The 25,359-nt window shown below is 51.3% G+C and overlaps 2 protein-coding genes across 9 annotated transcripts in view; one reads left to right on the top strand and one right to left on the bottom strand.

Annotated features, from left to right (window-relative positions):
- MYO1H (myosin IH) overlaps positions 1-17,420 on the top strand; it is a 35,559-nt gene extending 18,139 nt beyond the window's left edge. For all 7 annotated transcript variants that reach the window (XM_083804111.1, XM_083804113.1, XM_083804115.1 and 4 more), the window contains 19 exons: positions 113-204; positions 1,538-1,632; positions 2,216-2,262; positions 2,810-2,890; positions 3,361-3,466; positions 3,693-3,810; positions 4,096-4,209; positions 4,799-4,875; positions 5,512-5,580; positions 6,228-6,312; positions 6,870-7,029; positions 7,923-8,006; positions 8,470-8,563; positions 9,417-9,472; positions 10,076-10,211; positions 10,762-10,829; positions 11,223-11,320; positions 12,129-12,228; positions 13,179-17,420. In XM_083804111.1, coding sequence (XP_083660237.1) covers positions 113-204; positions 1,538-1,632; positions 2,216-2,262; positions 2,810-2,890; positions 3,361-3,466; positions 3,693-3,810; positions 4,096-4,209; positions 4,799-4,875; positions 5,512-5,580; positions 6,228-6,312; positions 6,870-7,029; positions 7,923-8,006; positions 8,470-8,563; positions 9,417-9,472; positions 10,076-10,211; positions 10,762-10,829; positions 11,223-11,320; positions 12,129-12,228; positions 13,179-13,202 — 1,704 coding nt within the window. In that variant the 3' untranslated portion in view covers positions 13,203-17,420. The remainder of the gene's footprint in view (positions 1-112; positions 205-1,537; positions 1,633-2,215; positions 2,263-2,809; positions 2,891-3,360; positions 3,467-3,692; positions 3,811-4,095; positions 4,210-4,798; positions 4,876-5,511; positions 5,581-6,227; positions 6,313-6,869; positions 7,030-7,922; positions 8,007-8,469; positions 8,564-9,416; positions 9,473-10,075; positions 10,212-10,761; positions 10,830-11,222; positions 11,321-12,128; positions 12,229-13,178) is intronic.
- On the bottom strand, positions 14,340-25,225 carry KCTD10 (potassium channel tetramerization domain containing 10). Of its 2 annotated transcripts, none has more exons than XM_083804127.1 (7): positions 25,098-25,225; positions 24,119-24,332; positions 20,816-20,985; positions 20,423-20,509; positions 19,773-19,825; positions 18,869-19,064; positions 14,340-18,272 (listed from the first exon to the last, which is right to left on the bottom strand). In XM_083804127.1, the coding sequence occupies exons 1-7, from the start codon at positions 25,098-25,100 to the stop codon at positions 18,054-18,056; spliced, it is 942 nt and encodes a 313-aa protein (XP_083660253.1). In that variant the 5' UTR covers positions 25,101-25,225; the 3' UTR covers positions 14,340-18,053. The 2 variants fall into 2 exon arrangements, with proteins under 2 accessions (XP_083660253.1, XP_083660252.1); XM_083804126.1 differs by having other exon boundaries at positions 20,423-20,512; positions 25,098-25,214.
- Between the last annotated feature and the right edge of the window lie 134 nt (positions 25,226-25,359).

The following is a 25,359-nucleotide window of genomic DNA, read 5'->3' as shown; positions in this document are numbered from 1 at the left end:
TACTTTCTTGAATGCAAACCCTAATTAGTAAGAAATCTAGTAACCTTCCTGTAGAGTCATATAGCCAAGCTTGAAGTGGAATTAGCACTCGATCTGTTGCCTGCTCTTTCAGGATGAAGAGTGCTTACGACCCGGTGAAGCAACTGATTTGAGCTTCTTGGAAAAGCTGGAAGAGAAAGTAGGAGATCATGCCCACTTCGTGACGTATGCATTTATGCTTTGTATCTTACCACAAAGGAAACTCTCACCCATAACAGATTACTGGGGAGGGAACAGTTTTCTTTATACTGGAGAAGGTCAAGCAGCCTGTCCGTTGTCTCCCACTGTAATGTGCTACCCTGGTAGGGTATGATCTTTGAATCTTGCTTCATTCCATGTTTGTGTGTGCTGCATTTAAAAAAAATAATTTAAAAAAAAAAAAGACCAATCTTGTGGATATTAAATTAGTTTATCCCAAGCTGACTTCAGGGAAAGTTGAAGGTATTGTGAAGAGGAGGAGCCTAGGACCCCAGGCTATGAGGTGTACGTAAATGCTTTTGGAGGAGTTTATCTTTATGTGTGTGGTCTTTGGATTTGAAGAGAAAAGAAACATGTCCCTGCTAGAATCTCCCAAATGAGTGGCATTTTAGTTAGTACTCAATTTGTAATGTTTGTAGATTTGATTTTGCTGGCTGATTAACATGTGCACACTAGGCTGTTCTGGCAGATTCTAACAGAAGCCTACTGAAAGGTTTTCACTAGTCATCAATTCAGAGTCATGCTGCTGAATTGTCACTGTTTCTAGATCTCTGATCATTACAGCTAAGTGGAAAATTTGTAGCCAACTTCCTTGTCACCGCCATGTGCCTTAATACTGCTCTGCCTGATTAAAAGCTTTAAATAGAAGTGCTAGAGCTACTTAAACAGAATCTGTACTTGGTAATGTTCTTGGAAGGAAACTTTGATGTACTAATGTGCTATTGTGACACACAATTCTGTGCTGTTAGTGACTGCTTACAAAGCTGAAACTTAATAATTTAAGTTGCTCTTTTTTTTTTTCCAGCCCTTGCTTACTAAAATTTTTCTGCTGTTCTCAAAAACTGATTCCTCCTTTGTATTTGTGCTCTTGTTCTAGGGCAAAATATCTCAAACAATCCTTCCCCTTTGGTTTCAGCTTGAGACTGAGGAAGCTGGTGATCTTTTTAGCATGTAGGCAATGAGAATATATTTAAATAAATGTTATAAGAGGAAATCTTAATACCATCCAGAAAGGGTGATCATTGCCAAATGGCAATGGATGGGTTGCAGGTATTTTCAGTAGTGTGCGGTAGATGACTCCCATTTTCCAGCACTGGCTTCTGCTATTAGCTGTTAAGAATGAAGAGATAATCTTTTGATTATGGGCCATAACTGTATAATCAGAGCCATGTTGATAGGAACAGACACTTAATAGACTTCCAGCAGTCATACAGCTGGTTTTTGTGCAGGTCACTTTCTACAAGCTGAGGAAATCTGTTTGCTGCTTTTTCTCTTGGTGTGTGTTTTTTTCTCCCTGTAGTCGCAAGCTTGCAGATCAGAAAACACGAAAATCAATCGATTGGGTGGATTTCCGCCTCCTTCACTATGCAGGAGAAGTCACGTACTGTGCTGTTGGTGAGTGAACAAAATGCCAGACTAGCAGTTACTTGAGCATTTAAGCCAATATGGTAGGTAATAACTCCACGTGAAAATGAATTACAAAATATCTGAAGATACTGTTACTGGGAACACAAATGCAGTGTGAATTCCCGGGATGTAAATTTTTGGAAGGAAAATAAAAATGAATTTATGTTCTCCTGCTACAGAATCTTAGCACTGCAGAGGTGGTTTTTCTGTTATAAGAAGTGATACTTACCTGCACTGAGTTGTGGAAGGAAACTCAAATGTGTTGGCCTGTGCTCCTTGTGCAACAGGCTGCCACTGACTGGAGTCAGGCTCAGAAAGCATCTGTTGAACTAGTATTTAGTAGTGGTTACAGCAGGAAACAGCACTATTCCAGTGGCTTAATAAATAATGTTCACCATCATATTCTAAGCAGACCCACTGAGACACAGGGTGGCTGTGGGGAGGGTACCAGGACCGCTGGTATACTGAGTTCTTGCCTCCCAGCAAAATCAGGTTTTTTCCTAAGCTCTTGAAACTTTAGCACAGAAGTGCGTAGCCTTCAAACAGACCTAAACCTTCTTTTTCTCTTCAGGATTTCTGGAAAAGAACAATGATCTCCTATATAGAAACCTGAAAGAGGTAAGAGTGAAAAAGGGCATGCTGTTCTTGTATGCTATCTTGCTTGAAACAGAGATGTTTTGCAGGAGGTATATTTAACCTCTGTAGCAAACAGGAACATGAATTCCTCCTTTGTGTTCTTCAGGCACTTACATGAAGCCTGTCTAGATAGAAGAGGGTTATCCCCAGATGAAATCAAAATCAATTGAAAGGCTCTTACTGAATATATCTGCAAGACAAATACAGCAACTTTGTGCTGGACCCATAGGTGACCTGATGACTTAAGAGGACTTGAACTTGGAAAGTCAGGCCATAAACTTTGTAGATTGTTCTTTAATACAGAACGTGCTGTCCTTCTAATAGATACAGAACTTCTAGCCATGATGCTGGACGTGTGAAGCAAGTCAGATAACTGCAGGGGTCACTTCTACTTTTGTCTTTCAGCGGTAGAGACTGTTGCTTGAAGTTCTCTGTTAAATATCCTTACAGCCATGCTGCTCAAGCTTAGAAGCATCATAGTTAGAGCATTCATGCTAACTATAACAGTTTCTCATTCGTCCTGTTTCAGGTGCTGTGCAACTCTAAAAATGGAATCATTAGAGACTGCTTTTTACTGTCAGAACTAGACAACAGGAGGAGGCCAGAGACTGTGAGTTCAATGTCTAGTCTTAACTTTGAATATAAACTTAACTTCCCAGGTCTTGATTTAACTGCTGTTCCTGTCCTTAGTCCTGATTTTTTTTCTTTCTTATGTTATATTCCTGGTAACTTCCTGGTAGTTCAACAGCGATGTTGCTGAAACAGCAGCAAACAATGTGACAGACCTTAATGTTGTTATTAATGCATCATTCTAAAATGAGCTCTGTGCACAGCATCTAGCAGCCTTCAGTTTCTGAAGAGCTACCTTGCGTGTCCAGATGTATGGCAGGGATTCAAATATTCCAGCTAAGCACTCTGTCCAGTTAACCGATGATTAACTATGCTTCTAAAGCTTTGTGGTACTAATGCATATGTCAGCCTTTTACTTAGTTTTAAGAAGTGTGCAGAGAATAAGTTGATTTCATTGACTGCAGTGCTTGAGTTGCAAAGCTAAACAAGCTTTTTTCAATGTCATCTTAGGTTGCAACCCAGTTCAAAAACAGTCTGATGAGTCTAATAGAAATCTTGATGTCCAAGGAGCCTTCTTATGTGCGCTGTATTAAACCAAATGAGAACAAGGAGCCTGGTAAGGCATTAAGCTGAGCACACAGCTGAGATAATGGAACAAAGAGGGGGAGGCTTTAGCTATTGCTAGGTACAACATGCACATATTTCTTTAGTTAAGATAGCAGCTAAGATGTCGCCTTAGGTAGTTGTGGATTTAATTTTTCCGTATCTGTCCCGATAGATGAATGTGTGAGTGAGCTTTCACAGACAGCATTTACCATTGCGTATATCTGTTCATACCACAGGGAAGTTTGATGATTTCCTGATCCGACATCAGGTGAAATACCTGGGACTGATGGAGCACTTGCGGGTGAGACGAGCTGGCTTTGCATATCGGAGGAAGTATGAACTGTTCTTGCAAAGGTAAGTGGGGCTGTTCTTCCCTTTAGCCGGGTACAATCTGCCCTCCCATAAGGGCTTTAGAGCAAGGATTGTTTAAATGTCACGTCCCCGTTATGAGATGCAGAGGTATCAGTTTTTCACTCTGCATCAAATGTAACTTTCATAGGTGCTTTTTGACTATATCCATTTTGATCTGCTTCAGTATCTTGTGCCTTGAGTGAGGAGTAGAAATTGGTGTAGAGGTTCTTCAGTGAGAAATTCCTCGAGTGTCAATTAATTTATGTTGATGTCTTGCTAATCTTTCAGGTATAAATCCTTGTGTCCAGCTACCTGGCCACACTGGCATGGGCCAGCAGCTGAGGGTGTGGAGAGGCTCATCAAGCATATTGGTTATAAGCCTGAGGAATACAAGTTAGGGAGGTAAACTTCCTTTCTCTAGCTGTCGTCTGTGCTGGTCAGCTGCGTGGTGCTTGCCATTTCTGTTTGTCTATTCTGTCTGTGACAACAAGCCACCACATTATCCCTCCAGACAGCTGCAAGACATGGTAGTGTGAACAGATCCCTTAAGCTTGGCTCTTGCTTACCCTGTGAACTGGGCAGACCTACCTGGACCTGCAAACCTGAGGGCTACTGATTAGTGACTTTAAAACAAGTAAACTTAGCCAAAGGCATACAGTACACAGGGCAAGGGGATAAATAAGAAGCTCAGATGCGTAAATTTCCACTTTATTTTCCCCTTTGTATCTCCATGGAAGCTTGAATCTAGCCTAGTTCCCTCCATCTCTGGGTTATGAGGGATGGGCTGCCTTAATTCAGCTCCAGACCTTCTTGCTTGCTTGAGCAGCCTGAGGCAACCTGCCTGCCTTTTTCAGGATGTGCCAGCTAGATAAATGAGGAAAGACATTAACTTGTCAGTACTACAGCGAGTTGGTGGTCTGAGTCTGATTAGGGCAGCTGAAATGATGGCTCGCTACGAACAAACTGTCTCTTTTCCTGGTCTCTTTTTCAGAACCAAAATATTCATTCGTTTCCCAAAGACTCTGTTTGCTACTGAAGATGCATTTGAATTCAGAAAGCACCTCTTAGGTATGGCTGCAGTTCCCTTTATCATATAGTTCATCATATAGTTTGATGGTTGGACTGGATGATCTTGGACGTCTTTTCTAACTTTAATGATTCTATAATTCTATGATTTAAAAAAAGCAGAGCCTGAGTGGGCAGTGTTTCTGGGCCCCAGATCCATGTAGCAGATGAATGTGATGAGAGCTGAGACCATCCCTGGTCTGCACAGATCTGGAGATTCCAAGGAAAACTCAGTCTTTTAACAGGGTGTGGACAAGTCAGTAGCTCTATTGCCTGAGTCCTGGGTATACGCCTCCTTTAGAGCTACTCCCCCACTTCGGCCGTACTCGTGACGCTGTTGGACAGTGCCTGGATGCACTAAGTCCCTTTCCCCAGGGATTGGGATGCCACCTGTCTTTGATCCCAGTACTACCTGTTTGTACCCGCTTGAAATGGGTGGGACTGCCTAACATCACGCTTTCCTACACAGGCTGCTTTTGTTCCTGTTTTGTTGGTCTTTTGGTACCTTTGTTTCTGTGCACAGAGAATGCGACAGACACAAGAAATCCCGCACAAGGTGTTTAATCACTGTGAGACTGAGAAGTTCCTAAATGCAGTGATTCTGTAGATACAAGCAATGTCTCTGCTTTTTTTTGCCAGTTTCAAGACTACAAGCCAAATACAAAGGATGCCTTGGGAAGAGGGAGTACCAGAAGAAGAGAGAAGCAGGTATGGGCTCTTAAAATCAAGGATTCTCTTCTTAGGGCTATGTTTTCCAACAGGAGTTGTAGCTTTGGGAAGTCTTGAATCCATTTTGCTGTGGGTAGCACTCGCAGCTTCCCCACAGGTCTGTGAGTGTTGTTCAGATGCAGGGTGATAACTGTGTGGAAAAGTTAGAGGTCCCTTTAGTTGTGTTTAGCATGTCACACCAGGTACTGCTCTTGGCCTCTCCCAGGCCCCAGGTATTAGCTGTGCAGCGGCAGCACCCTCTGCTGTGCATGTGGGAATGGGTTTTGGGTGCCAAGGGGTTGCTCATCTAACTGCTAGGGGATTAAACCTCCTGATCACAGTGGACAGGCTGCTGTATAGTACTAGAGGCTCAAAGGCCAGCTTTCTAAGATGGTCTGCGTGCTTTGCACAGGGTACGGTGGGAGCCTGAATGATGGCAAGGTCTGACACTGCTTTGATGTTGAGCTTTGTAGTGCTGGGTCAGCCAGTTATTACAGAGAATAAAGTGTTCTCGGCTTCTTACTGTAAAGATCAGCTTATGGGAAGAGCTGCAAAAGAGGCAGTTATAATTCCTGCTCTGTGAATTCACAAGGTAGCATTGCGTAGGACCTCTGATACTAACATAAGTAACTGACTAATTCTTTCAGCTATCAAGCTGGAGGCTTGCTGGCGAGGAGCACTGGCACGGAAGGAGGCCAAGAAGAGAACATGGGCTGTTCAGATAATCAGGAAGTAACTATCACTGTGTGGTTGTTATGGGGAGGGCTACAGGTGATGGGTCATAGTATGGGGATAGTCAAAACTATCTTCATACCCATTTCTAAGCTATCGCTGTAGTTAGGAGTAGAGTTGCCAGCTAGGCTTGATCAGTAAATCCTGTCATCTTTTCATGAATTCTCCAACTTGCACAGATTTCTGATTTCTTTTGTTCTGCTTGTAGTGGTACAAAGGATCTCCAAATTAATCCTTTGCATGCTTATCCTTTCTCTTCAGGTATCTCACCACTTCTTACATGACCCTGCCTCTCTGCACCCTTAAACACCACTTCTGAAGTGGTGTTTATCTTCCTTTTTAAATCCAAGGCACTGTTTTTTTTCAATGAAACTTGGAAAAACATGTTAATGTTCAGCATGTTACAGAGCTTAAGATCTCTTGCTATCGCCGTAACACAGGTGATAGTGCATGTGAATGTCAGCGATCTATTATCCTGTTACGTGCCTTTTATGACTTGCCTAACACTCCCATTGATTTCTGAACATAATGTGTAAGTATTTGGATGTCTTCTGTAGATTCATAAATGGCTTCATCAATCGGAAGAAACCTCTTTGCCCAGAGAACATTGAATTTGTGCGGCTTGTGCAGTACAACTACTTCATGAAGCTCAGAGACCATGTTCCAAAAACTGTTTTGGACAAGAGCTGGCTCCGACCTCCTTCTATCCTGGAAGAGGTGAGGTTTGCTGTAGGCTTTGGGAGTGATAAGGATGACTGCTGTTCTGTGGTCATCTGTGAGTTCACTTCACATAGGAAAAGAGCAGTGATCTGCTGGCTTGTCCTCTGTTCAGGCAGGGTGGCAGCGCCTTCAAGAGACTTTGAGACCCTTTGTATCTGGGGGAGGATGGGAGCGGGAGGGATGGCACCATCACTCAGGTTTCCGAGGGGAAGGAGGGAGCTTTGTTTTAAGCAGTAGAATGGAAGATGTACTCACAGAAAAGTGAACTTACAAGCTCTATTAAAAACAAAACATCATGGGATTAATTCTAAAACTGTCAGCACAGATAGACTCGTAGCGTTTCATCTTGTGTTTGGGATTTGGCAGGACAGGCATCCACAGTGAGTGAATTGGACAAACTCTAATTGCTTCCAGGAGAATACTCATTTAGAAACAGCTGCTGCTATTTGTTACTGCCTCTTTGATCCTGCCCTCAGTCTAGCTTGGGCCCAGAACAGATCACTCCCACCTGGTTGTGGCCAGTACGCAGCAGGGCAGGTGGGCACAGGAAGATAAAAAGCTAAAACTAAAGGTAATGTAAAGAGTAACGCTAATGGCATGCTACCTGCACAGCGCTGCAGTCGGGTGTGGGTGACAGCTGGCGTTTGCTGCTTTCGGTAGCTCTGGTAATAACTCAGCCACTTGGTGTCCTGTGTCCTTCAGCTGCTGCGTGGGCAGTGACCTTGCTCTGGTAATAAAGGTGCTCTGTAGGTCGGGCTGGGGGAGCAGAGATGGATTTGTGACTGGAAAGTAACAAACTTGCCTGATCCAAGCTGTCTTTAGGACTGCAGGAGTTGTTGTCGGCACAGCCTCACTTCTTTTTTTCTTTTTTCTTTTTTTTTTTAATGCAGACATCTGAGATGCTAAAGAAAATCTGCATTAGGAACCTAGTAAGAAAATACTGCAGGGGTGTCACTGCTGAGAGGAAAGTGCAGGTAACTAATACATGGAATGCTAACATGCAAGTTGAAACACGCTGTGAACATGTGATACGTGCTCGCTGGTGAATTCTTTCAAATGCAAACTGTACTTCCTGACAGGCCACCGTTCCTTTTGCTGAGCAAACATTTCTGGGAATGTAATTAAATGTTTCAGTGGCACTTGCAGTGTACAGTGCAGTTCTACAGATGCACATCTTATGGTGTTAAAACTGCGTTTCATCGAAATAGAATACATCCATAAATAAGAGAGGATCTGTAAGGCTCTTTAGTCCTTATTAGTTTGCTCCTGTGTTATACCAAATAAAAAGGTAAAGATTCTGGAAAAAATGCCACATGAGCCAGGTAGATATTGCGTAAGTGAAAGAATGGTGGTGCTCAGTATTGCTGTTTACATTATAACTGCTGATATTACCCGTGGACAAACTCTACAGGGTAACGGATGTTCTTCTCAAAACAGTTACAGCAAAAAGTTGTAGCAAGTGCCGTTTTCAGAGGGAAGAAGGAAGGCTACCTGCAGAGCATAAACCAGCCTTTTGCGGATACTCGACTGAGTGAGTACACACCAAGCCTCCTGAAGGACTCGGCCCTGTGGTCCTTGGTCAGGAAAATGTTGACAAAATAAGTTTCTGTGAGGAAATTCCTGCCTGATAGAGGCACCATCTCCTGCTGGGTTTGGACCCAATCACTTGAATTCCTGTGCCCTGTCATGTTTAGTGGTCACTGGCAATCAGTCTGCCAGACTTTGTTCTCTTGCTGGGCGTATCTGGAATATCTATTGGTACGCAGCCATAAACCCAAGCATAAAAGCTGGGATCTATTCTCACAGTGTGGAGTGGAGCAGAGAAGCAGAGCTGGATGCTGTAATGCAGCACTGCCAGCTGTGGGGATCAAATCCCAAGGACTGGAGCTGCTGGGGAAGGAGAGAGAGATGAATCTTGGGGATGATTTGTTGGCGTAAAGCATGTTGAAGTCATGAGAGGAAAGCCTGCGTAGTACATTGGTAGGGGAGGGTTCTGGGAGTGTGTGTAGGGGACAGTGGCAGTGGGATGTGTGTGAAATGCTGGGTTCGTTATTGGAAGCTCCCAGACAGCTTCAGCTGAAGCACTGTATAGGAAAAAAAGTGTCCTGGACTCTTCTCAGCACAAGTCCTTTTGTGTTAGAGCCTGAACCGAGGACAGATCCCCAGTCAGTCAGCAATTCCCAGCGTGAATTACATATCACGCAGTAAAATCACTGAAATGGGTTTAGGAGCAACGTCTAAACCATCGGTTTAGAAGAAAGTGTACCAATGGGACAAGGATTAATGGGGTTAAGACAAATGATGCAGCAGTTCCATTTTTTGCTGGTGGGAGTGGTGGCAATCTGTCATGTGCACTCAGTTTGTCTTTCTGGTTTAATCCTCAGAAGAGAATGACATAAACCCCAAAGTACTGCAGCTCATCCAAGGTGAGAAGATCAAGGTAAGGGAAGAAAGCTGGAGCTCAGCAGCCCATCAGCAGGTGCTGCCCTTGAACTAGCTGCGTTCAGATCCTGAGTCCGGGAGCCAGTCACGCAGACTGAGTGATTCACGATGCCTGAGGCTGTCCTGCGGCTGTTCCTGGGTGGCAGGGCAGGCTGCTAAACAGCAGTGCAGCATTTCCTTGCTCTTAAATTGGAGACAGGTCTCAAAATATACCTAGACAAAATAGTTTTTAACATTTCCTTTAATAAAAGCTTAAAAAGCATCGTTAACCCTACTTGGACTGCAATGAGCTGGAAGAGTGTCGCTGTGTGCATTGCTCTTCCTGTGGTTATGGCAGAGATGGGCACGGGTGAAGCTTCTTTCTCTAAACATGCTTCTGTTACCTGAATACGAAGTATTAAAAAGGAGGGGCAGATGGGCCGGAGGCAGGGGGTGAGGGTGTAGGACACCAAAACCTGAGATTATCATAAGCAGAGGTTTGCAACAGCTTCTGTGAGCTGTACATTGCAGCTCCTCAGTGCGGTGTTGCTTCCTGCTGAGCTGCCTCCAGAGCCGGGCCTCGCTGGAGTGCCAAATGCTGACACTGGGTCGTTGTTTTCAGTATGCAACCCCCGTGGTGAAGTATGACAGGAACGGCTTCAAAGCACGAGAGCGGCTGCTCGTTCTGACCCAGTCCTCGGCGTATGTGGTGGAAATGGCAAAGATCAAGCAGAAAATAGACTACGCCACTTTGAAAGGTAATGGTGGAAATCGGTGTGGGGCTTTCCTTCCTGTCAGTGACCCTGTGGTGGGGGAAAGACAAGCGTCTGAATCTTTGAAATATCTTTTTCCTTGGATTGGGGAACTAGAAGTAAGCAGTGGTTTGAGGAGAGGCAGGGGAACTGGTCTGTAGTGGGACTAAAGAACTCCAAGTGCCTTGAAAGAACGCTGTTTATAGTAGTTTCATGATAGCATGGAAGGGAATGGAGCAAATGTTTAATGCTTGTTTGCTGTTGGAAATGTGGACTGGATAAGTGGATGGCAGAAAGTGATCTTCAGAAGGTATTTTAAAAGCTTGGAACATAATGAAACAATGCTCCTTTTTTAGAGTATTAGTCTAAGGAGGGAAATGTACTTTCTTCATCCTTCAGAAGATGCAGAGCCCCTCTTCAGGAATGTGACTTCCTTCTGTAAACAAGCCAGTGCTGGAGTCACTGCCCGTGAGAACAGCACCCCTATGGGATGGTGGTGATCACGTTGTGTAACTGCCTGGCTGTCTTGCCTCTAACGTTTGGGTTTCTTCTGAAGGTATTTCTACCAGTAACCTGAGTGACGGGATTGTAGTCATTCATGTTCCTGAGGACAACAAACAGAAGGTAGGAAGATGAAATGTCGCTACTGTGAATGTGTGGTTAGAAATAAACTCTTGTAGCTAACGCTTCAAATATTTTCCTTTGAAATACTCAGATACACAATTACTGATGTTTACTGATTGATAATCAGCTACGTCCTAAACACTTGTTGTTTTACCATAAAAGCTTTCACTTCTGTTTAGCGTCAAAGTTACTATAAATCCTAAATAGTCCCTGGAAAGGATGTTTAACCAGTCAGACTTGTAGATAGATGGTTGCTGTAATTGTTCTGCACTCACTTCCGTGCTGCAGTTGCTACTCTAGCACTAGAAAGGAGTTTCTCTGAACGTACAACTGCTGGCTGCCGTGCGTGCTGGTGTAATGCCAGCTAACTCTGTGCCTCTCCTTTGTTTCCAGGGAGATGTGATCCTTCACTGTGAACATATCTTCGAGGTAGTCAGTAAACTCTGCGTGCTGGCCAATAAGCAAAATCTTGTTAAAGTTGTGCAGGGAAGGTAAGAAAGAAAGTTGAATGGGTAGCATTGTGTCGGCTGTATTTTGTCGAAGTATCTGCTTCGAAGACTTGGGTCTGGACTGCTTAGCTTTGAGAAGTGCCCACAGTACATCTGCTTAAAACCCAAATGCGTTTACAGATGACTGTACTTGAAATGCTTTTCATTGCGTTACTGGCAGGCCTGCTGGATCTGGCTGTACCCGCTCATCTTCTGCTGGTGTGACCTGGGCCTGAGGTTGTGGGTTTAGTGGCCTCTATGCAGATCTCATTAGCACCAGCTCTGACTGAGAAAAGCCTGCTGGGCTGAGCCTGTGGGTCACTTCAGGATAAACGTTCCTTCCCCTAAAAGATTCAGAAGGCCCCAAAATGTGATTGCTGAGCACAGGAACCTTCTCAGTCACAGCACCAAGCTAATGGCAGGTGGATGCAATCTGTCTCTCAAATCAATACTTAAATTGAAACTGGCATATGAAACCTATACTGCTGTTCCAGCTTCTCTCTCTGGCCTTTGCATTTCAATTGTAATTAGATTCTTTGTGTTCAATGGTTTTCTCCAGGTCAGATCTGCTTATCTTCTAACACTTAATTGCACCAGGAAAATTCAAGAGCCCAGACTAGGCCGGCATGCACCATTTATCAAACCCTTCTGGGTTGTATGTTATAATGCAATTGTTTAGGAAATTTACCTAAGCTAGAGGGCTCTGATCTTCTAATCTAACAAGATTTGCCAAGGGAGCAGAAATAAAGGGGGATTAGAGTAAAGCCTATTGTGAGGAAAGCATCTAATAAGTAATTGTCTGTATTTGCAGTCTTCGTTTTCGCATTGGCTCTGGGAAGGAAGGGACAATGGTGTTTACTGTTGGGCAGGAGTCGCAGATCTTTAAAGCCAAAAATGGACAACTAACAGTGGTAAGGCCTCAGCTAAGCTCTGGGAGTGTGGCTCACACGTTCTCCTCTGATGCTCAGCCCTTGTAGAGAACACAGCTAGGTCCTAGCAAGGGCCCTGTTGTGCGAGTTCAGCAGGAGGACTCGGTTCCTTTTACAGAGCATGGGTGCGTGACGTAACCACCCAGTCGGTATCTGCCTACACATGATGTATAATAGAGGGTAATTGCTGTGGGAGTTGCAGCTACTCACCTTGTACTTGAACTTTCACTGCCACTTACTCTTCCAAGCTAGCAAGGGGAGAGAGAGCAAGGTGCTCTTGGCTTGGGAACTTGAAGAATCTGGTCTGGGTCTGAATTAAACTAAACATGCACCTGCAAACGTCACCTGAATCCTCCTTTTTCCACCTCTTCTTGCCTTTATCGACCGAGTCACTTCTGAAGTTGGTTGTGGGACAGAGAAAAAGCATATCCTCTAAATCAAGCAGGTTATCTGAGAAGGAAGGACCTGTCTGACCTAGTGGCAGTCTCAGCAGAACTCCCCGCTTAGCAAAGAATGATTTCTGACTCCATGTGTAGCCATAGGAAGCGGGGGGAGCTTTGCTTCTGTCCTTCCTCATGTTCAGGCAGGGGGGCCTGCTAAACCTGCCTCTTGTCAGCTCATGACTGCAAAGCATTAAAAAGAAGTGTGGCTGGAAGAACGAGGGAAGATTCTCTTGTTTATTTTTTTCTGATTGATCGGTGAGCTTGGCGTTTTTGGTAGTTAGCTGACAGCTCCAAGGGAAAATTACACACAAAGGTGTAGTACTCCAGGGGAACTGGCTAGCTGTCTTTGCAGTCCTGATGGGAAGAGTTGTCTTGATATGCCAGTTGTTAGTTAAACGGGGACAACACAACCCCCTTCCCTCCGCGAGGACGCTTCAAGGACATAACATTTGTACCTAACTCACTGATTTCTTCCTTTTCTTGTCCCAGGTGTCAACCCAAGCAAAGTCTTGATGAGAAGCAGTTCCTGTTTCTGGTCACTGTCTTGGCTAGGAACAGAAAGGAGCCTGCAGGATGAGACCAGCACCCGCATCTCCCCTGAGATCTTTGATGCCATAGGGCTGCTGTGCTTTGAGCGTTTGCTTGTGTCTGTTAGGCACCTTTTTATAGCTGAAAACTGCTCAGTTTTATCACAACTCATTACCTTGCTGTCACATTCCAGGAAGCATAGATGCTTGTCACATGCTGTCACAGGGAGATGTTTAAACAAAAAGTTGCAATTCCGCTTGTAAAATGTCGATCTCTGCACCACGTGTAACCTAAGGCCGAGAGCTCTGACCAGTCAGGAAGGATTCAGATAGGCTGGAAGGTTTCTCCAGGCTGTACTTTAAGTGTACTTTACGTCACTGTACTAATCCCACGAACAACGTGAAGTGCAGATGAATGAAGTTGTTTCTCTCAAGCAGCATGCAGAGCTATGTTTGAATGTAGCAATAAGGCTGGCTCTCAGCTTTCTGAGTTGATGCATCCTCAGGATATCTCAACAAGCTGCTTTGTCTACTCTGCTGTGGGGCTAGGAGACTGTTCCTGCCCCTGCAAAGCAGCTAGGCACAGTGCAGTGAGACTCTAGGGGTGGCAACATGACAGATGACCACAGTTCTTCCCTTTTAAGAGGGATGACATGCTGCCTTGGTGTAATTCAGGTCAGAAGAAAACAGTCTCCTGCTGGTTAAGAACCTTTGTATCTATCAGAGCTGAGATTCTGCTCACTCCTGAGAGTGGGGTAGGCATCACAGTTCCCCCAAGGTGTGTATTATGGCAGCTACAAGGGCACTTCCCTCTGCTCTCTCCTGCCTGGAAGCTGCAGTGGTGCTGCCAGCCTGGTTGTAGTCCTTACTCTGCTGCCTCATGTTGAGGCAAACTTGCTTGGTCTAGGCTGAAACTGCAGCCTAAGGAGCCCTGACTTCAAATTCTGCAGTCCTTAGAGTGAGATTAGGGGTGACTTGGCCATGAGGTTACCAGGAGGTAAAACTAACAGCTGGGTGAGGAGGATGTGCAATATTGCTTACCGAAAGTTCTCTTGAGCTCCGCGGACCCAAGGACAGCATGCTAGCCACTGAACTTCAAATGAGTAATAAAGCAACTCCCATGTAAATATGAAATATTTTCTAATTTATTTTGTTATATTAAAAAAAAAGTACATATTGCAAACATCAACCATACACTGAAATCCATCTTAAGCTTTTTTTGTGTATAAGTACAAAATGGGAGGGAATGATTGTACAGAACACGAAACACAACACTTCCGTTAAGACTAAAACGTTCCACCCACCCCTTGCACAAAGGTAAGACTGGAGCTTGGAGCCTTCCCCGGGGGCTTTGACCAGGTGATGTCCTGCAGCAGGGTGGGCTCCAGAACCTGGCTGCACAAATACAGGAGCGGCTGCTCTGTGGAGCTACAGCTATTCTGAGAGGTGGGAGCAAACGCATTCTCAGCTAGCCTAGGGCTGGGGATTACTCTTGCCTGTCCTGTACACCCCTAACGGGGTCACGAGCTGCTGATTTGAAGCTTTTCTGCATTGTTCTAATGGACAAAAATCGCTTCCAAGGGCAAGGCTTCAGCCTGCTCTACTCTAGTGTCAGTATTACGGGGTGCTGGAGGGGAACGTGCACGAATGCCAGGAGCCAGGGCTGCACTGTTTATGCCACGCAGTACTCCAGAAGCTCAGGCGCTGCTTGTGAGCAGGGTGGCTGCCCTGCACCCTAACTTCCCCCGAAAGCTGCAGTGGCAAAAACCATTTAAAGGCTCAAGAGCTGGGAGCATTTGTGCAATGGCATTAAGTGGCTGCGGGAGCTGGTTTTGTTCATTAAGTCTCAACAAAGCAAGGACAAGCGGCCAGCATGTAAAGGCTGTTGTAACATGACAGCAATACAGCGCTAGTAACATCGTTATTACACAGCTGGGGCAATTAGTTCAGATGGGAGTGTGCTAAGGCAGAGCCTGCCCTTAATCCAATACCAAAACTGAAACCTACTCAACTCTCCTGGAGTGACTAAAGCAATGCCTACAATAAACAGCTGTAAAAGATTAAAAGATAGGGGGTGATTTTTTTTTTTTTAAAGAGCGTAGTTTGCAAGACCTGAAAGAGGAAATCCCGAAGCCAGTTACGAGTCTATTTACAGAGGCGTTAATCACAGCGCTGTGATCCGTCAGGCGCTCAGCACTGGTGTCGACACGTCATCTCCTGGAGCCAAAGCTGCTCTTGCACCCCAGGAAGGGAGCGGCTGGTGTTTGACCAGCCCCCCCCCGGCCAAAGCTCCTCTGCCCCTGTGCTGAGCCACCCTGCTAGCCCCACAACCGCACCCCCAGCTGAGCAGCAGGGTGAGGCAGCCCGTCCCCCACACACCCGGGACCGAGTCAGTTCTGTATCGCCAACAAAGCGAGCAGGGGTTGCTGCAGGACTTGTGCTGTATTGTACGGGACGCAGCCGGTGTTTTCACCCCCGCCATGGCCTGCAAGAGCACAGCACAGCCGCTGAGACACAGAAAATGGCTTAAAACAGGGCAGAGCGTAGCCCCCCTCGAGGGCAGTAGGCCTGTTACGGGCACTCAGACCCCCACCAACAGCCGCGGAATTCGCCAGTAAGCGTCAAAGTACACGGTGCCAGAGAGCAACCCCGGAGACTTGACTTCCGTGCTCCCCAACTTATCGCATGAGGAAGGTCAGGGAGAGGCACTGGGGCCTCACAACGAGCTGCACTATGGACTTGCACGAACCCACAGTGTGCACCGGAGCCAACGCACGCAGGTACGGCTTAAAACAGGAGCCCAGGGCGGGAAGGACATAGCTGAAGCTGCTGAGCTACACTGATACGGCCGGGCACTGCCGAGTTCTTACTTATCAGTAGCTGAAGAAAGATAAGCGGAGACAGGAACAACACTCACATCTGCCACAGACGGTGTCTGTGATTTAGAAAAGTCTTTGGTTACTAGAAAGACAGCTTCAGCCTAACCGTGAAAGTTTTTAGTCTTACACGACGCTCCAGAAGCGTACCACCGAGCAAACAACAGGCTTTAGCCTTAGCAGTTAGATCCCAGACAGCGTCTCTGCAATTCGAAATAAAAGCAGCGGCGTAACATCGCTGGTGATGCTGACCACACCTTTGGTTTTGGACGTGTCAGGGTGCCACCAGCAGCCCTGAGCCAGGAGCAGGACTCCTCGGAGCACGAAGTTTACAAAAAGCAAATACCCACCTCGCTGCGTAAAGAGCTGCTGCTCTGTGAGACACCTGGCTGGCGAGGCCAGCGTTAGATATTCCAGGTGAAGAGTCAAAAATAACGGAATAAACCGAAGTACTGTGGTGGCTGCCGGGCTGCCATCCTGCCTGGAAGCTTAAGACTCGCTGCCGCTGGTTTCTCTCCCTGCCAAGATTTGCTGCATTGACCGTTACAGCCGCAGCTCTTCTCACTATCCTTTAGCATCCAATCCTACTGAATTACACACGATCTTCTACCACTATAATTGCTACTTGACTCCACACGAGGCAACACGAGACTAGGAGGTAGATAAAACACTCATGTATAATAGAGGACTACTCTCAGGAAGCGAGACGGGACAGCTTTCTCTACACATTTCAGCTCCGCTCTTTCACGCACAGCTGCCATTTCTGCAAAGAGACTTGGAAATACGCTCAGGTAAAGGCAAACAAGGATCAGCCACCTCTGGGCCACCGTCTTTTCCTCCCCGTGGTACTCACTGCCCTCACCCAGTGCGAGACAACGCTCCTCTGTCAGTCACAGAACCCAACTACGGCTGCTGGCCTCCAGCCTATGTGAGGCAGGCGTGGAGTGGTTGAACCCGCGATGAAATCTAACCCGCGGTGAAAGCAGGACAGCAAGCACGGCTTACCGATCCGCAATTTGATGGCAGTAGGCTCCCCGGTGCAGGTGTGGGGTCAGGCAGAAGTTCTAAGCCCCAACTGGTAGCAACGCCCCCAAGGAAAAGCCGTCCGGTGCGACTAGCTCCTGACCCTCCGCCTGGAGGAATTTTAACATCTGCCCCCAGCACTGCACCGACAAAGCCAAGGGTTTTTTTTTTTTTGTGAGACAAAGGCCTCCGCAATTCCGTGCTGGAGAAGCCCCACCAAAAACCGTTGGAGGAGAGGGCCCCGAGCGCAGCGGGGAGCCGCAGGCAGCTGCCCGGCCAGCCCAGCACAAGCGGCTCCCCCGGCCCGGCACCGCGCGGGGCTCCCTCTGCCCCAGGCACTGCCTCGGCCAAGGCAGCAGACGGTGCTCAGCACCCGGTGCTCAGCACCCGGTGCCCGTCCGGCCAGCAGCCGTGCTGAGGCACTCCCGAGCTACCAGCCCTATCGCCTGCAGGCCTGGAGGAGAGGGAGCTCTGCAGCAGCTCCGGTGCTCGGATCGCCGCGTTCCTCCCACGCCCAGGAGGAGACAGGGCCAGGGAGTGCCTGGAAGGAAGACGGGCGGCTGGCCGACCTTTTGTTGCCGTTGGGTTTGTTTGTCGGTTCATTTTAAAGTGCAGGATAATTACAAAAGCCAAAGGAAGCCAGCCTTCCTCCTCACTAACCACAAAAGAGCAAAGACAAGAGTGCTAAAAATCCAGGGCCTTTCTCCAGATGCTCGACGGGGGCCTTACATATCTACCGTGCGCCCGGTGACCTTACTTATTCCTGTCCTAGAACTACTGCGTTTAAATACCCCAAATAATCTAGTTTGTTACAAAACGGAATTTACAGACTTTGTTGAAGAGAGGAGGAGCTGCCCGGTCCTCCGCTGCGGACGATCGATCAGGGGAAGGGCAGCGCCTCCCAGACAGCCCTGCGCAGCCTGCGGCCGTCGGGCAGCTCACTGGTGCAGGTGGGCTCTGTCATCCGGACGCTTAATGTGAATTCTTCGCACGCGCTCGATGCGCTCCCGCTCCTCGTCTTCTTCTAAGTGGTGGGAGCGCCCAGCTGCCCCCCCTGTGGCTTCCAGGAGCGCGTTGTCAGGTCCTCTCCCGTCCTGGGACTCGTACAGCAGGATGTTCAGCGTCTCCTCGTAAATGCGGGCTTCTGGGAACTCCACCTGCCCACCGAGAGAGAAGGTCACTGTCAGCAAGCGCCAGTCACTGCAGGCACCAAGTTACCTCATTCCTTTCCTCCTGATACCTGTTTTTAAAAAATTCTTAATTGTACACTAGCTGTAGAAATCCTTTCTAGCACGAACGTTTCCATTTTGTTATTTGCTTTCAGCCACTGAGACCCAGCAACTATTATTTTCAGATCTGTCCCGCTCACAGGGCAGACTGAGTCAAATTTCTCCTGGGAGAAGTGAAAAGGAAGAGGGAAGGGATGCCGCTGCTCACCAGCAGCTGTCTTTACACAGGACTGGCCACCAAATTTGGGTAAGTGCACGGGTCTGTCTGAGGACAAGAACCAGACTGAGCCTGCACTACAGAACGTCACAACTGCCCTGCGTGAAGTGCTGCGCCCCAGCGGCCCACGCCCCAACAAACCCCCAGGCTGAGCTCCTCTGGGCTGCCCTCACACTGTGAATGGGAAGTTATTGTTCTATTGAGATGCCAGACAATGAAAAGAGCATTCAAAAAGCAACAGATGTCAGGACGCCAGCCCGAGAGCAGCTGGGCCCGGTGCTGGAAGCATTCGGGGGTTCGCCCGTACCTTTGTCTGCTTTTTCTCAGTAGCATAAACAATGGAAGTGCAGCAGACTTCAGCAATCTTCCGTCCCTGGCCGTAGAAAGACCAGCAGCAGATCTCGTCTCCAATCACGTCCTTTATAAACAGCACCCTCCCGTTGAACCTCAGGGAGAGCTTATCGAACAGCTCGATGTTCTTCAGCATGTTGTCGTCAGAGTTGCTGCGAGACAAAGGCAGGCGGCGGGCACGTTAGGGGCAGAACACAAGGGGGGGTCAGGCAGTGAGAAGTGACCACCCCGCGCGCCCAGCTTCCTCCGAATTCCTACGTCTCTGCCCAGGTGGCGGTTACAGATGGTCTCCAGGACTGCAGCGGGCAACTCACTGGAGTAGTACAAGCAGGAAAGCCTGCTGCTGGAGGAGCAGTAACGTGACAGCAGCAGCGCTGTGATTACTGCTGTCCGAGGCCGTTTCATTTGCGTACACAATTCCATCACCCAGAGGAACCCGTTCCTAAGTTCAGGCTTAGTACCAGCTGGGTGTTTTGTCGCAGAACTTGCATGCGGGCATAAGGAAAGGGGGACACAGTCCCAGCCCTCGCGATTTTACCGCTTATTGAGGGCGCCACGCCACGGAAGGCTTCCTGCGTTTGACTGAGGTGCTGCAGCCCCTGGGGAATGCAGGCCAGCAGCTGGCCAGGAGCCTCTACGGCTGCACCCGAGCCTTAGGGGAACGCCTGTCACAGAAACCGTGCGTTCTTCGCCTTCTGTTGGTGGCGGTGGGCTTCCTTCTGGCTCAAGTTTGAAATTAATTGGGAAAAAATTGAGCACACGCCAGCACCAATCTGTCACTGGGCAAGGTAAAAATCAAATGCCTATCATGGAATTCAGTCTACAAACAACTTCAAAGAGCTACGGCTGAAGTCACTGACCTGGTGTAGGAATATTTGTTGTTGCTCCTGTTATACAGCAACTTCACCGCTGGCTGTAAAAGGAAACAAAGCACCGATCAGTTCCACGAACGCGCTGGGGTCTCAGCTCAGCCCGAGACCACACAGCAGAGGAGACGCAACGTGAAACGACGCCATCAGGCCCAGACTCGGTGGGATTTCGTTGTTGCCACAGAACTGTCGTGCACTGGCTGGCAAGGGGCTTGTAATTCTCAGAGAAGAGATCTCTTCTGTGACTAAATCCTAACTCGTTCCCACCTGCACCCTCTACCCACCGCAGGCAGCAGCACAGGAGCAGGGGCCACCCATCCACTTTAGCTAAAGAAAGCATCTGGCGTTATTTACCAGCGAACAAGCCAGCAGAAGATGTGCTAGCCCCCACCACCCGCCCTGCTTCTGCTTCAGTTTGTGCAGAACAGCACCTATTTTATCAGCTTAAGTGGAGAAAGACATGGCCAGGCCCAGCCCGAGCAACGTTTGTCTTTAAATGTAGAAGAAATATTTCGCCTGGTGTAGATTTCCAGTGCTCTGCAGCTCAACAATTAAGGAATATTTGTTAAATACTTGGTCGAGATCCCAAGCAAGCCCCACGGCAGCAGGCCAGCGGGCCAGCGGCAGCGTCCTCCTCGTACCTTATTGGAAGTGGCTATCAGCTTTTGCTCTTCCTTGGACGACGTGATGACCGGCACCTTGCAGAACGGTTCATACGCGTCTTTGTTCTGCTGGAACAAGAAGCAGACGGACGCTGAGCGCACGCAGGCCTCGGGGCGCCCTCCTGTTAACCGGGAAGTTCCCGCAAATTCTGTTCTACTGCCGGAGAGCTCAGCGCGCGGCCCGCCTCCCCACGGCACCCAGCAGCCGCTTCCGGCCCCACGCTCCGAACGGAGCTGGTGCTCCGGCTGCGGGGCAGCTTCCCTCCGGGACCGACCGAGCTGGGACTCGTTTGAGCTCTGTGCCGCTGGGGAACTGCAGGGACCAAACGGCTCGTGCATGCTTAAACAGCGGGCCCTAGCTGCGCGCCCTACCTGCAAGGCTGCTTGGCACTCGTCCACCAGCCCCTGCACCAGGTAGTACTTCGCCTCGGCCAGCAGCTCCTCTATCTCTCGGCGGCTCTCAGGGAGCGGCACGGCCCCGTCGCGCAGGTAGTTCAGGATCGTCCCAAAATGCTTCCCACAGCGGTCGATCAGGATCCAGCCTGGGGAGAGGGGAAGGGCACAGTCCGGCAGAGGCGAACGCGGTGGAAGGCCTCGAGCCTGGCCCAAGAGCGCCGCGCCGAGCAGGCTCCTGCCGAGGGGGACCAGCTCCGGCTCCCTGCTCGAAGCTCACCTGCTTCTCACAGCTCCCCAGCCGTTGACAAACAGCTACCTGGTACAGAGGAACGAATTCCTCCTGTTCTCAACGCGACCGGCTCCGTCCTGCCTCTGCTCGCAGAGCCCCCGGCTGTTTTCTCACCTTCCGAGGGCCCTGCTGCATACACGCGTGGCTCTTTCTTCCAGCCAGCTCACCGCAGCCAGACCCGGCCACCTGTAGGCTCCTGCACCCGAGCACAGCGGCGGGACCGCTGGGAGCCACCACCTCCAGCAGGTGTGCACGAGGTCGGAGAGAGAAAGGCAGCACGGACACGGGACGCATTGCCGACGCCGTCCCGGTCCCTGCATTCCCCCAGGCGAGTGATTCGGGCCGGGCAGCGCGGTTACCAGCACGGCACCCCAAACTGCGGAGCCGAAATACGCGGGCGGGACGTCCCGCGCGGCCCCCGCCCGGGCTCACCGGCACTGCCGTGCGATGGGAAGGGGGCGAGCGGCGCTGCGCGGCCACGACAAACCGCTGCTGGCGGGGAGGATCCGAGCCTCACCTCGCGCTGCCCGACGCGGGCCGGACCCCGCGAAGCGTTTCCGCAAGGCCGAGACACGAACGGGTTTCCGTAAAGGAACGGGCGGGCGCTTGCGGGCTGCAGCTCAGGAACGCAGCGAGGGAAGGCTTGCGGGGAAGGAGCCGTGTTTCGGACAAAGAAGGGAAGGAGGCTGGAGCAGACCCCGCGCGTTCCACGCGAGGGGAATTACTGGTAAAATCCCAACGTTTGGTGAAGTCTGGGAGGCGGACGCGTCCCTTCCATGCTGTGGAGAACCTGCGACAGCCTCCAGCGATTTCCTACAGGCCTCCCATCTCCCTCCTCGCCCTGCTGTCTACACAAAACACACGGCGCGCTCCCGGCTGTAACCCTCCGGGCTGCGGGAACGGAACGCAAAGCTGGAGGCGGGAGAACTGGGGACAGAAATCAAGGAAAAGCCTGCTCCAGGCTGAGGAGCACGGCACTCCTACCCGACCAGCGCAGGAAAGAGCCCGCTCGTCAGCGCGGAGGCCGAAACCTGCTGCAACTTTGTGCTTACGGAGGGCAAAAGCAAAGCAGAATTGCTCACTGCCGGGCGGGGCGGGGGACGCGAGAACATTTCGGGCAGCACCGCAGAACACCAGCGGCTGCTGAAGCAGCTTTGAAGAAATCCGCGCGGTTCAACCCAGCGGCCGAGGCTGCAGCCGGGCGAAGAGGAGTCGCAGAGACGAGCCCGGGTGGGGGCTGCGCGGGGCCGAAGCTGCGGGGCTCAGCCGCAGCCTTTGAAAGCCATTTTTCATCGCAGCGTTACAGAAACGCGCTGGGATCTGTTTATTGGGGGCGGGAATACGTTACCCACGAGCCGGGCTACAGTTCCCGAACCATTTCTAAGCTAAGCTGCAAACGAGCAGCTGCCAGCCCCCGGCGGGGAGCTCCCCTTTCCTCCCCGAGCCCGGGCAGCAGCACGTGGGCGTTGCTGAGCTCGGAGAAGGAGCTTGGGAGATGGGGCTGGGGTCTGAAGGGTGCCCCCGCACCCAGGGCAGGGCATGCGGCACGAACCGCCCCGCAGCTCGCGCCCAGGCTTTGCTCTTCCACGGTTTCTCCCCGGGTCTGGCTCCTCTTCCCGAGAACCGCTTCGTTTTCTGCCAGGCTTCGGGCGCGACCAGTTAGGAGCGTTTTGAGGAATTTCAGATAAAGAGAGCTTCCTCCGACAGCCCTAATGCTATCGTCCCCGGTCCCCGTGCCGTGCCCGGCAGCAGGAGGCACAGCAGGAGCTGCCGCAGCGCGGGCACCTCGCTTAGAAGCGGCGGGTTGCCGTTAAAACGCGAGCCGGCTGCGCTGAACGCTCCCACGCAGCCGCGGCGGGATCCGCCCGGGATTTCACAGCTCGGGCGGGACGCTTTGGCAGCTTAAACCCCCAAAAAGCACCGGCGGTAGCAGCGCCGCCGCCCGCTGCTCTCCAGGAGGCAGAACGTGCCCTTTGAGAGCCGCCAGCCCCGCGCCTCGGCCCGCGGCCCACCCGCCGCAGCTCCAGCGCTGACGCCACACGGCCAAGCGCGTGCGGGAGGCAGCTTAAACGCGGGCACTTCCAGCTACAGCGGGGACATTCGGATAATCAGCCCGGTGGCTTTTGTGCCGGCGTGTGTGTGTGTTTGTTGTGTTGTTTTTTTTTTTTTTCTAAGCTATTTTTTTGCTCCAAATCTACTTCCTGCTGCCCCAGGACAGCCTGTCGCCAGAGCCCTGCTAATCCACCGCGTGTCCCGCACGGGCCGCCCTCCAGAGCCCGAAGCTGAGCCCGGCTCGGCCAGCCGAGCGACGCGTCTCCCGTGCTTTCAGCGATTCCAGGTAACGGACTCGTCAGGACGAAGGTGTTTTACACCCACGGGACCCGCGAGGCGGGGGCTGCTGCTAAAGACAAGGCGTCCGAGCGCGAAATGCCAGCGCGTAAACAGAAAGCTCCGCTCCGAATTACACCGCGAGGCCCCCGCAACGCAGGAACACTGACCCCAAACCGCGCCGGCAGCCGCCGCGCCGCCGCCTTTTGGCCACGCAGTTACCTCCAACAGAAACGTTTTTTTTTTTACGTCTGCATTTCAGACGAGGAAACAAGACGAGGGAACTGCCCGCAGGGCTTCCACGCCCGCGAGGCCTGACGGGGTGGTTCCTTACCCGCCCTTCTCCCCGCTTTCCACACACACGTGAGAGTTTTCCCCTCGGTGTTTCAAAAGACGCCGCCAGCCCTGTGCTGCCCGGGCCCGGCGGCACCGCTGCCTCCCCCGTCCTCTCCTGGCACGCAGCCACTCGGCCCCGCAGCCCTTCTGTTCCCCGCCTCTCCTTGGGTGTAAGAGAGGAATTTTAACGCTAATAAAACGTAGAAAGCTCCAGGCCTACGACGAGACGTTTCTCTCCCCCCTCTACGTTTCAGTCTGCCCTGCTCTAACCCACTCCCGCCGGCGGGTAAGGGCCGCCAGGAGCCCCCCCCAACCCCCCCCCGTACCTTCGCTGTCGGTCAGGACTTCCATCCGGCCGCTGAACATGGCTTTGAGCATCGTGTCCTGCTTGGTCAGCGTCTGCATGGTGGTGTAGTAGAGGGCGCCGCCGATGTTCAGCTTGACGTACTTGGAGCTGGGGCTGGCGCCCTTGAAGGAGGTGGTGCGGGTGGCAGCCGCCGGCACCGCCGAGCTCACCACACTTTCTCCCGACATCTCTTCCTGCGGGCAAGGAGGTAGCGGCGCTCAGGCCCCGCTTTTACCCCGCGGCGCCCAGCCCGGCGCCTGGCGGAGGGGCCCGTGGAGGTGTCAGACGTCGGGTCCTGTCAGGTGCTGACGGCGGGCAGCCGAGGAGGCCAACCGACCCGCCGCGAAGGGCTGAGCGAGGAGCACGGAAGCCAGAACTTCCCACGAAAGCCGCGCCCGTTCCTCTCGCACCTCTTAAACCCTAAATTCCTACCTCACGGACAACCTGCCTCACGGCCGGGCAGCCCTCGGTGCACGGAGCCGGCCCCGGGGGCTGACAGGCCGCACACCCCGAGCCCCCTCGGCTCCTTCCCTGACCCCCCGCCCCCTTCCCTCCCCCCCTCAGCCCTTCCCCTGTTCCCTCGGCCCCTTCCCAGCCCCCCTCGGCCCCCTCCCTCCCCCCTCAGCCCTTCCCCTGCCCTCTCAGCCCCCTCCACGCCCCCCCCCAGCCTCCCGGCCCCTTCCCAGCCTCCCGGCCCCTTCCCTGCCCCCCCGGCCCCTTCCCTCCCCCCTCAGCCCTTCCCCTGCCCCCTCAGCCCCCTCCCCGCCCCCCCCCCCCAGCCCCTCGGCCCCCTCCCTCCCCCCGCACCGACTGAGGCCCCGCCGGGCCCGGGCCCGGCCCCGCCGCCATCCCGGGGGCCCGGCCGCGCTAAGCCCAGCCTTCCCGGCGGCTCCGGCCCTGCCCCGAGCCCCCCCCACCCCCCCCGGTACCGGTGCCGGTGCCGCTCCCCCTCCCCTCACCATGAAGGGCGCGGCGCTGCCCCGCGGCCCAGGAGCGCCGGGGCGAGGGAACTTCCGGCCCTGCCGCCGCTTCCGGCGCGGTGCTCCCCCGAAACCCTTCCGGTGCTCCCCCCAACCCCCCCCCCCGCGCCGCCCCGCACCGCCCCGCGCCGCCTCACGGCCCGGCCCCAGCGGGCAGCGGCGGGGCGCGGAGCCGGGTGCGGAGCCGCTTGGCCCCGCTGCGGCCGCACCGCGGCGTAGGCGGTGGGGAGCGAGAGAGGGA

This window comes from Anser anser (assembly GCF_964211835.1).
Source record: "Anser anser genome assembly, chromosome: 18".
NCBI classification, from domain to species: Eukaryota; Metazoa; Chordata; class Aves; order Anseriformes; family Anatidae; genus Anser; species Anser anser.
This window is presented reverse-complemented; position numbering and strand designations above follow the sequence as displayed.

What these genes read in the sequence shown, in the direction of transcription:
- KCTD10 (XM_083804126.1), bottom strand. An exon ending in TGATAGCCACTTCCAATAAG is followed by an intron (nt 19,826 to 20,422) that starts GTACGAGGAGGA and finishes TTCCTTTTACAG; the next exon opens with CCAGCGGTGAAGTTGCTGTA. An exon ending in CTGAGAAAAAGCAGACAAAG is followed by an intron (nt 18,273 to 18,868) that starts GTACGGGCGAAC and finishes CTCGGTGGGCAG; the next exon opens with GTGGAGTTCCCAGAAGCCCG.